This window comes from Rhipicephalus sanguineus, chromosome 3, assembly GCF_013339695.2.
Source record: "Rhipicephalus sanguineus isolate Rsan-2018 chromosome 3, BIME_Rsan_1.4, whole genome shotgun sequence".
Lineage (NCBI taxonomy): Eukaryota > Metazoa > Arthropoda > Arachnida > Ixodida > Ixodidae > Rhipicephalus > Rhipicephalus sanguineus.
Window position 1 is genome coordinate 40,167,973 of NC_051178.1, and position 11,901 is coordinate 40,179,873.

At 49.4% G+C, this 11,901-nt stretch overlaps 1 protein-coding gene across 1 annotated transcript; it reads right to left on the reverse strand.

Moving 5' to 3' along the window:
• Nucleotides 1-6,754: 6,754 nt before the first annotated feature.
• LOC119385406 (putative nuclease HARBI1) lies at nt 6,755-11,731 on the reverse strand. Its single transcript, XM_037652850.2, has 4 exons — nt 11,445-11,731; nt 11,209-11,365; nt 9,981-10,122; nt 6,755-7,221 (listed from the first exon to the last, which is right to left on the reverse strand). Exons 1-4 carry the CDS (start codon nt 11,729-11,731, stop codon nt 6,755-6,757), a joined length of 1,053 nt encoding a protein of 350 aa, XP_037508778.1.
• Between the last annotated feature and the right edge of the window lie 170 nt (nt 11,732-11,901).

Sequence of the window (11,901 nt, forward strand, 5' to 3'; positions counted from 1 at the left end):
CTGCTTCTGAAGAAGACCCTAAACGGGCACCATGCCTGGCACGGAGTCATGTTAACAGATGTAATGTTGCATAGGAAAAGTGTAGAATCACACCAGGTGTTACACCTCTGAATTGCATCACAAGTGGGTTGTCTAAAGCTGCCCACCCATTTACAAAGGGTTCGTCCATAATACGTCGTCATCAGCCACTGCATAAACACAGTGCAGCTACATAGGTGTGCATGTTGCCTTACAGACACATTGCTACTTTCCAAAATGGTGAATTATGTTGTAGTGGGTACTTCACCACTGTACTTGCAGTAGGCACTCTAGGATCAGAGGCTGGGTCCGAGCTACTTGGTACATTGACATTATGAAACTGTTAAGCGCACGAAGACTGGAACAAGAAGATGACACAGAGCGCTACTTCCAACTGATTTATTGCGACACAAAAACGCCATACATGTAGTCTCTTCACTCATGAAATGGTTACTGCGCATGTTTGAGAAGTGGGCTATCAGTTTCTCTCTTAGGAGAGCGGTAGAAATAAGAGAGAAACTGACAGCCCACTTCTCAAACATGCGCAGTAACCATTTCATGAGTGAAGAGACTACACGTATGGCGTTTTTGTGTCGCAATAAATATCAGTTGGAAGTAGCGCTCTGTGTGTCGCCTTCTTGTTCCCGTCTTCGTGCGCTTAACAGTTTCATAACACCCTAGGAATATTTACAATGACCAATGTCATTTGCACAGACGTTCCTTCCCTCATGGCTAGGTTCAGGTGCCCACTAAGCAACTGAGAAAGCAATGCTAACAGGGCCTGATGATGCTACCGCATTCTGCTCTTAGAGGCAGAGTTCAAGTGTCCTCCAATGTTACTTGAACTTGAAATGACTATTTACAAGCGAATCCTTGACTATTTACGTAGCGCTTTGTCCCGTCTTCTGGTGTCGCTTAGCGCTAGAAAAGCACTATGAAATCAGAAAATTTCTGAGAGAGAAAAGACTTGTGTTTGTCACCACCTTAAAATGTGTGACCATGTTTGCCCTCGAGGGATAGAGAGGTGACCCCATTTTGATCCCTGTTTGTTCTTTACTGCGTGAAATTCTGCCTGCGAACAGAACACTACTTCCTCAAACCTGTCGGTTCTTGGAAGTGGAGGAGCGATTCTTCCTAGGAGATCAGAGAAGACATACTGGTGACCAAATCGACAAACGAAAAGGTACATGATGGCAGTCTCACCACATCAGATCGAGGGACAGCACCACTTTTGTACATGGTTTAAATGAGCGTTTTTCAATGGTGGAATATCTTGCAATCATCTTTAGTCCACCTGTTTCAATTTCCTGTGCTGCCCTCTGGCCCTTCGGTAGGACTGGGACAGCTGGTATCGTCAGAACGAAAGCCTCCGAAATTAAGAGGTGTCTTGCGACTTTTCCACTAGGGGAAGTGCGCATGCACCGTGGCATCGTGAAAAGGCGGACTAAAGTTTGCTTAAATGTTGAAAGCGTTCAACTGTCGACTAGCCGGATAGCGGACACCTTGTTCTGAGAATTGGGACCCACTAAGCCAACATAACTTGACATGATTACATTCGAACCTCACTTTAATGAAACAAAATACAACAAAAATGCATATAATGAAGTCGAATTTCGCTTGAAAACCCCAGTGAGATGCATAGATTTGAAACCGCCTTTTAACGAAGTAGAATTGACCTGTCAGTGGATATAATGAACCAAAATTGTCTCCAAAACCAAAAAATCCGCACACGTTGACACCGGCCATATCGCTTTCCGCATTGTTTGGTGGTCATTCGGCGCGGCGGTTTAAAGCTCCCGATTCCCAACAACACTGCAGCGTGCTGCCATGCATGCACACATAAAAGCGTTCTTTCATACTGTCATAGTCGCCTCCCCAAAGCTCTTTTGCTGTGGCTTGCCTCACAGGCTGGCGCAGCTGAGTGTGGGCCAGGCATGGCCTCCACGATTGTTGATGGTGAAAGCGTGGCCTTTGAGTTAACGCTGCAGCAATCTCGGAAGTCTGACCCAACTGTCCAGTAGAGATGAGATGTAAAACGCTTTGGTGAGCCATTGTTTCACACAGTGGTAAGAAATGACAAGAAAAAAAACTAGCGCATCCAGTCCTCTCATTACAACCTCTTAAGAATGCTGCTGAATGGCTGATTTGTGGCCTCCAAGACTGCAATGGATTGACCCCGGAGGCTGCAAGCTGGCCAAGCCAAGCCGGTAGAGCAGAGCCCATTGACCTACGCCTCGTGTGCATTGTAGCGGGCTGAACTGGTGGTGAATTCAGTGCACTGTGTTGTGTGCTGCGCGACAGCGGAACTGTTTTGCTCATTTCGTCGCGATGTGGACGAGACAAGTGCAAACCAGAGTTGCAACAACATCGTGATGGAAAAGAACGCACCTATCGTAAAAGCTGTCACACTAAGTGCCAAGTTCCGACAATGCCGACGCCATTGATTTTTTGCTGCTTTGACAAAATTCCATCACATATGTGGCTCCAAGAAGCATTACCGCGGCCTACAAAGCCATCTTAATTGCATGTTTTAACAGTTGCACATTATTGGCAGATATAGCAGAAAAGGGCAATACAATTTGTACAACAAAATGGATATATGGAAGTAACACACTCTCCCTTCAACTTTATCATAAACCTTTCATGATACAAATCAATTCACACTTGTGAGGAAGCAAAGTGTGTATTATATGCCAGACTATATCTTCTACAGCAAAGCTGTTTACCTCTAGCCTGTGCGCTCCCAGGGGGTATTTTGGCCAGCTCATGTCAATACATAGGCACTGTGTGTAGACAAAAAAAAGGAGATAGTGCAGCACTCGCGCAGTGGCAGTTGCCTTTGAATTGTGTTGTGGTGCTGTTGCAGCATAGGGTAGAGCACTGCAAGAAACTGGAGAAGGCGAGACGCCAGGATGGCGCAGCGCATTCATATTCATACCGACAAAAAAGCTAACAAAGTGGAGAGGCATTGACAGCAGCAACGCGAACACGAACAGTGAAAGCAGGACCATGCAACAAAGGCAGAGACTGCGTCCAAAGACTATGAGTCTGAGGAAGAATGTCACTGTCTGCACCCGCTCACGCAGAAGAAACAGGCGAACAGGCGTTTACAGCAGAAAAATGAATACAGCTTGGCTGGTAATCCGTCCCCGTATAAATGTCGCAGCCCCAGAAAATTTTGCAGCAGAGCCGTTATGGTGGAGGTTTGCCGTGTGTCGTAGATACAAAATTTTCATCATCGTGAACTGGCACATGCTCAATGACCGGCCAAGCACTCGGTACAGATGGTTAACAAGAGATCATGATTTAAGTAGCGCACTGACGGACGAGGGCAGAGAAAAAGAAGGTGCACAACACGCAGCGTGTTTCTCTGTCCTCGTCCGTCAGTGCGCTACTTAAATCATGATGAATCCGTACCAACTAGCTCAAGTTTCAATTCTCATGCAGTTAACAAGAGAAGCTGAAACGTGCCCACCAGCTCTGCTGTGACCCAGCCTTTCGCGACTCTGTGCACGCTGCGCTAATGTTTTAGATGCAGAAGCAGCTTTTGGTCGGAGCTGTGTCCGTCCTTCCAATGGCGACCGTCCGCTTGGGAACCATGTGTGCTGGCACGCACTAGGGCGTTCGAGCCTGTGTAAGGGGCTGCGTAAGACGCTGTGGCCTCTCCCCCTTACACTCTCTCAGCAATCATGTGATGGCCTCGGGGAACGAAATTTTGCAGACGCGCGATGAACCAACGCGTTGTATCCTAGTCAGAATGCGCTGGCACGCGCTAGCGCGTTCGGGCCTGTGTAAGGGGCTGGGTACAGTGAAAGCTCGGTAATTCACACCTCATTAATTCGAAATTTTGGATAACTTGAAATGGTCGCCGCAGTCCGGTCCGCAGTGCATGGGAGACCATGTGTAAGATAACTCGTTAATTCGAACAGAAATTGCCACCTCTACGGATAATTCGAAGCGTGCGCCACCGAGCGTCATCGTCGTCAAACACCAGCGGAAGCTTTTACGGCCGAACGATAGGTGGCACGATTGGTTTTTTCAAGCTTTGATGCTTGTTGCTTCAGGTGGCCTCCGAGCAAAGGGCGAGCAAAGTATGGCCTCCGAAATCATGGGAGCAATTTTGTTCCGTCGCCCTCCCACTATCTCAGCGCCTGGCGCAACTTGTTATACACGGGATGCTGAGGCAGCGGAGTGGCAGATAGTCCTAGGCCGCACCCAGCGGCGTCACTTTGTTCTTCGAGCAGGTTGTTTGTTCACGCCGTCAATGCCGTCTTATTCCGCATCAAAGTTGCAAGATGCCGCGGGGCAAGTACTGTGCGAAGACTGTCAAGGAGAAGGTGGAGATTTTGCGAGAGGTAGACCAAGGGAAGTCGAGCAAATATGAAATTGCAAGGAAGCACGGCATACCTCCGAGCACATTGTCAACATACATACGGAACAGGACGGCCATTGAAAATGCCTGTGAAGCCGAGGATTTTGGCGCCAGTCGGAAAAGGCTAAGGACAGCGAAATTCCCGGAACTGGAGTCAGCTTTCATTATCTGGGTTAAAGAAATGAGAGCCCAGAGTATCGCATTGAGCGGCCCTATCATCATGGCCAAGGCAGCCGATTTCGCCCTGCGCTTGGACATCGACTTTGTCGCCTCCGAGGGATGGTTTCATCGTTTCAGGGAGCGGCACAATCTCATATTCTGCACGTTATCCAGCGAGGCAAAAGAAGTGGACGGCGAAACATGCGCTACTTGGAGAAGCGACACCCTGCAGCAGTACTTGGAGAGCTACTCGGCACAGGATGTGTTCAACACTGACGAGACAGCGTTACTTTCAAGTTGCAGCCAGACAAGACGATCACCTACAAGGGAGACAGCTGTGCCAGCGGCAAGCGCAGCAAAGAGCGTGTCACTGTTCTGGTCGCCGCAAATATGACCCGTACGAAAAAGGTCCCCCTTTTTGTGATTGGCAAAGCGCACAAGCCACGGTGCTTCAAAAACATTCGGTCACTCCCAACAGAGTACACCGCAAACAAGAAAGCCTGGATGACAGGTGACCTATTCAGGAAGTGGCTATTGAAATTCGACAGGCGAATGGAACTGGGCGGCAGACACGTTCTTCTTGTCGTCGACAACTGTTCGGCGCACAAAGTCGACGTTGAGCTGAGAGCAACAAAGTTAGCGTTCCTTCCAGCAAACACGACTGCAGCCCTACGGCCAATGGACCAGGGTGTGATAAGGAATATCAAGTGCTTTTATAGGCGTCACATGCTGGAGAGAATGATTTTGTGCGCGGGCGACAGGAAGCACTTTGGCATTACACTGCTCACTGCCACGTACATGTTGGTGCACGCATGGGAACAGGTGACGGCGACCACAATCGCAAACTGTTTCCGCCACAGTGGATTTGCAGCTGGAAGTGTGCAGGATAGTTGTGACGTCGAGGTGGACGGGGCTGAGGAGCTCATGCCAGTGGCATTGCGCGGCACTCTTCAGGGCGTAAGTTTTGCCGATTATGTTGAAGTTGACACTGTGCATCGGTGTGGTGCCCTGACTGATGAGGACATTATCGCTCGAGTAGCTGGTGTGCAGCCTGTTGCTGAAGAGCCAGACGGTGAGGAAGACGAAGATGACGAGTGCCTGTGCGCCCGTCAGCTTCTGAGGTGATGGAGGCGCTTAATGTGACGCATCTCTCTTCAGCTTTGAAGAGGGTGAAGAGGATTCCCTACGCGCATCTGCGCGCTGGAACAGAGAGGCGCAGCTGTGGCATTCAGAGAAAAGAAGAAGAAGACTGTCATTACCGCTTTTTTTGACCAATAAATATTTTTCATGCCCCCACCCGCGAAATCCATCTATTTTTTCTCACTTTCATTATTTCGAATTTTGTTAATTTGAAATTGCTCATCGTCCCCGTGGAATTCGAATTAACGAGCTTTTACTGTAAGACGCTGTGGCTTCTCCCCTTACACTCTCTCAGCAATCACGTGATGGCGTCAGGAAATGATATTCTGCGACACGCGATGAACACACGTGCTCCCGAGTGGCGTGCTCCAACAAGAGTTCAGGACGAGTAACAGCAACTACAGTGAATTCATGGTGTGCTCCACTTGCAAGGAGCATTAACATTGGGCAAAGTGCCCGTGATGAAGGAACTTTAAGTCGACCCATGCGCTGCTTCGCATCCTCACATGGTTCCCTTTAGTGGGAGATGGTGTAATTTTTTTTCAGCGTCACTTGGCCTTTCTAAAACAAAAAAGCATGGCAGATGTGTGACAAAACAGCTCAGGCCGTGAAAGGTGTGCACAGAACAGTTAATGTGGTGGTGTGCATAGCCTGGTGGAAGGCGGTGTGCATAGCCTGGTCAGGAAAGGACACAGGAGATGAAAATGAATGTCCTGTTATGCAAAGTGAATTGGTTGTGTCAGTGTCAGTGATGATGACAGCAGCAGCAGAAACTCTGGCACGGTGTTGCTTGCAGTGAAGTGGCTTTGGCATTCCACCACTGAGCATATAACATGGTCTAGCTACAGCCCCTAAATGGATAACAAAGGCATAATTTTCAGAGGGAACGGCACGGGTGTCTGTAATAAGCACTACTCATTGTTAAAGGCTGCGTGAAAACCCGCCGATACATTAGCATTGTGTGATAAAAAGCAGCAGCTGTGCGTTATTCACTGACACTTCTTCACACTGTTCCTTCCTTTCTATTGGGCATGTGTTCCAATGCTGAAGCAGCACAGGCACATACTATGACTGCTGCCGGCGCAGCCGCCTCCGTATCCTTCTCACAAACAACTGATGCTGCATCCGCGTTGTGCCAAATAGGCCAACAACACCATCACGGAAAGCTTGTCCACGATGATAGGTTGCGAGTGACGACCACCGTCGTGGAATTCCCAGTGGGTGGGGAACACTACTACTGTCAGCGGCACCGTTGCTGCAGTCATCGTCAAACGTGCTGTCGCCTTCGTCAAGGCACAGATTGTGCAACACCGTACATGCTGCGACGACGTTGGCCGCACTTTCTGGATCATAGTGGAGGGGGTGGCACTGCTGAAGGCAGCGAAAGCGGCTCTTCAGCAGCCTGATGCAACGTTCGACAACAGTCCATGTGGCAGCATGTGCAGCGTTGTACCTACCCTCGGCGCTGTGTGCAGGAGGATGGCCTGGAATTGGAGTTAACAGCCACGGTTCCAAGGGGTAGTTGCTGTCACCTGCACACAAATTAGAAATGGCATTGCCAGGGTCTGCCTGCACACAAGTAAGCTTCAGTGGCTTATCCCAGCTACATAGTAATGTTTCAGCCCACAATTTATAATATTGCAGACAGCAATGTCTTACCGCTTATTGCCAAAGCGCTCGGCATTTAAACAAACCACATTCACTCGCATAAGGATCGTGCTTTTGTTTCACAAGTTCGGACCATGAGCATTATGCGGGGAAAATAAAAATAAACACACTTTCATCTTGAAAATTTAGGGATTGTATTAAACTTGTGAATCAGATACGACTCCCTATATTTTCTGTCTCTTGGGGACAGGAAGTTTGACTGAACTATATAAAGATTGAGTTCATCATACTTATGGCCTGCAAAACGAAAATGCTGCGCCAATGCTTTCGGTAATTTTGTCAATGTGTCAGAATGATGCCCATTTAAATCGAACATTAGTTGGTTGTCCTGTTCCGCCAATCTACCTTCTGTGACAAAGTGAACATTCGAGCATGTAAATAACATTTAACTAGTGCAGGCAAAAATAGATGTAATGTAACCCCTGCCGGTGCTCTAGAAGTGATCATACATCCATGATATTGGCCTCGAGGAGTTACGGAGTCGCCCTCTATCGGACGCGCCTCGATTGCGTGCTAGGCAGGATACCGCCGGCGCGCCCATAGGTTTTGCTGTCGGCGCTCTACAAAAACACCTCGCGGAAGCCCTCCAGGGCATTTCTGTAAGTACTTTCGAAATGAACTGTTCTTTAATGTCAAATAATCATTTTCGACGAACTGAAAGCACAAGATAGTCTACAGTCGCTGTCTCTGCAGAAAACGAGCACCCGCTTCACGCTGTCACCGCGTTGCAGACCCCTGAACCGGTTTCTTGCGTGAAAGGTAGTCACTCGCTGAGTGCAAACTATGTGAAATATCTCGTTAGGGTAGACTGCCTGTATAACCAAACGGAGCATAACAGAAAGAAGCCTCAAGCCAGCGATCGCACGGGTTCGCGACGACTGACGGTGCCTCTGCATGTATGAGCGTCTGCATGTATGTTCGTACTGATGGTTTCGCTTTTGCTACGAGCGCATTTTGGCACCGCGCTGTGAACTTTAGGCCGCAATATGAGAATTTGTGAGTAAACAAACAACTACTGTTGCGCGGACCATATCAGAGCAGTTCAAAAACAATTTCCTTACAACTGCGGCTTCGGTGCGCATGACAACTTTGTGATCTGCCGTCCCGACGATTCAGTGTTTTTTTTTTTTTTTCGGTCTAAATTCGGGTACGTTTCAATGTCATTTGACAAGTTGTCTCGCACTGCGTATTGGTCGGTATTCTCAGCGGGCAAATGCCGCTGCTTCTGTTTCTTTATTCAGCGCATTTTTCGTTTGGTGCTCACACAAACGTGAGCAAATGCGACGCCTTTTTTTAATGCTCCTTATTATCGTTCCATTTGCATTCCAGTGAACTTGCCGCTCTGTGATCATCAAATTCATAGACCAAAGCTTCACCACTTCGAGATTGCTGGTGGAAGGAGAACCAGTCTACGAGACCGAGCATGTAGTAGCATGCGACCTAGGAAAAGAAAGAAATACAGTAACGCGGGAGAATCAGTACATCGACTGACAAGAATAAGATGGCTTTCGCCTTCTAGTCATCTTTAACGAATGCATAAGGGACCCTGTGCGTTTTTTAATTCAACGTATCTAAACAATGACTTGCGCATCTGCAGCCGATTTTGTGGACGCTGAGCACGGGGGCCGACGATCAAGAGGTCGCATTGGAGGGTTCTGAGATGGCATCGCACGTGGTAAAATGTATCGCTTTTACCATCCTGTGGCAGATAAGCATCATTTGCCGGCGGGAAGCGCGCGCGAGCCATCGTCTCAGTGCGCGCTGTCTGCTACTCACCGAACATCGCAGGCCCGACGCAGTAACAAAAGTCTTCGTCGCGGAAGTGCTTGTTGCACACAAGACTCGCAGCGGATGGCTACTTGCCGGTTCTTAGCTCTACAACCCATGCTTCACGCTGTTTCTTGTCCCGCGGTTACCAGTGCAGGCTGACACTGGGCTCCTTTGCGTAAGCGCGGCGCTGCGGCACCGAGCGGTAGAGCCCCATGTTCGTCGCCTTCGGAGGCAGCCACTCTATTACAATGGTTTCAGTTGAGTAGAAAATGAGAGAACACTTCCGAATTTGAACAGACCGCAGCGCATGTGGGACTTGAAACTCATTTTCAAAGCACGCGGCAGTGCGCCACAAGCAGCCGACGCGGCCGCGGAGACCACGTGATCCTGCCAAGTACGTCACGCCGACGGTGGCGCCGGCATTTCCAGTGGTGGGCCTCGAGGCCAATATTACTTGAGTAGAGACACCAAGGTTTGCTGCATGTGTTCCCTGAACAAGTGTTGAATATGAAGCATATTTTCTGCTGATGCGTGAGAGGTCAATTAAAGTGTATCCGTCCCCTCCTCCCCCTCATCGAGATGCTATGGGGTCAAGCATCAGGAGAAGCATGGTGCATAGCATATATCGAAAGGACGAAGGAAAAAAAAGAGGGCACAGAGCAGCTTCACACACAGGCCGCCAGATTAAAGATTTCTCCCTGTGTGTTTGTGTGTGCATGCGCACATGTATATACAGATACAAACACACAGACACAGAGGGGGGAGGGAGACGGCTTTGGAAAAGCTCTCCGTGCCCTTGCATCCCTTGAGGACATGAAAACTCAAGGTCTATGTTATTGCAACTGTTCCTCACCGAGGAGGTACTCGCCGGCCTCGGCAATGCATCCTTCCTGGAACCGACGCCGCAACCAGTTGGTCCTCCACACGCGGGCGTCGTAGTCCGACCCCGGTCGCAGTGGGTCAACAGCCAGAATCCTCATGTCTGAATCACAGATCTGATGACAAATGCGTGCACAAAATGAGACATGCGTTGATGCCAATGCACAGCATCGTGAAACAGTTAAAAATAAAGCACGGTCCGACAAGTGTGGCTAAATGTGTGCTTGGCCGTTAATATGATATCTTATACTTTGGCGCTGTGCACACAAAAGAAGACGCACAGGAAAGAATTGAGGAGCCGTATGCTTTCTAAGGTGGATGACCAGGAAAGCTGTTAACAAGCGACACAGAGGTTACACAGAATTTTGAACAACTGACAAAACTCTTTTAATATCTGTGATGGCCCCGAGTGGCATGGCATGTTCTTTCTCGCATTCATCAGCACCTTAGCAGCCCCTTAAAAGGCGGATTGCGGAAGCACCGAAAGATATGTTTGACATTAATTTTTGCAAAGCCAGAATTTTCCTTGATGTGTTCGATCGTCCACGTCGGGTTTACATCTTGTCCTGCTGGGGGCTTTTATACCACTACCACAAAAGTCATCGAAGTTTATGTGCAAAGCGCTCCCTTTCCACGCTTGCTTTACACTGCGGATAAAACGCATTCATATGCGTTCAGATATATTTACTTTCTGCAAGCGTGAGTGTGTAATCCCGTGGATATTCGTCTTCGGAACGGGGAGGGAGGGGGGGGGCTCATACCTAGCCCCGCCAGGAAAGCTTTTATTAATTTCTTTCCGAGATTTCCTGACTCTGGACACGACGTGATCCGACCAACAAGTCGTAATAACAAATGCTGGGGTTTTACGAGCCGAAACCACGGTATGATTATCAGGCACGCCGTGGTAGGGGACTACGGATTAATTTCGACCACCTGGGGTTCATTAACGTGCACCTATATCTAAGCACAGGAGTGTTCTTTGCATCTCGCCCCCATCGAAATACGGCCGCCGTGGCCGGAAATCGAACCCGCGCCCTCGAGCATAGTCCACCAACGAGTCATACACAGCTGCACCGTCAAAACGACAAACCTGACAACAAGCAGCACACGTGCGCTGCCAAACCTGTCCGTGTGTCGTCGCTTTCGCCTGCGCTGAAACTACGCAGAAAAAGCACGGCTCGAGAGGAAGATCTGATACTTACGAACATGACGTTGAGGGCGTAGTATCCCTCGGGGGACATGAACCACGTCTTGCGGTCGCCCTTAGGTGCGATGATGGCGATAAGGCTGGCGTCCACATCCGATGACGCCGGGAAAGGCACCGCGCCGACGGAAGGCTTCCTTGATGGGCGCCTTGTCCTCCGCCGTCCGCGGGAAGTGCAGCCACCGGTTGCAGGTGCCGGCGTGGATGATCGCCTCGGCTACACGTCGCACGCACTTGCTGTCCGTGGGCTGGGTGACGCCAGTCGGATCGTCGCTTTCCACCGAGGAGACCTGACAGCTCCCCGTCGCGAAGAATCGCAGGGCGCGCAGCACTTGTTGCTCCACCGACAGCGTCGTCGTTCGCGCATCTCCGAGTTCCTCGGCCAACTCGTCGCACAGCAACCACACAGTTTCTTTCTTCAGGCGATAGCGTTGCCGAAAGACGTCGTCAGGCAGGTCAAACGCGGCGTCGGGCTCCTTTCTTTCAAGACCGCGCTGCTCCATTGCCGCCGACACCTCCATTTTGTATTCCGTCCGTGTTATGGTTGTCAGACGGTGTCAATAAAAAGCCGCCGGTGACTCAAAAGGAGCCATATCGAGCTGCTGCTTTTTAGGTTGAACACCGCTCATTTCAAATAAACAAAGCTGTTGGCGCTGTGCTGAACTTTTTTTTTTTCGGCGCTAAATCACAG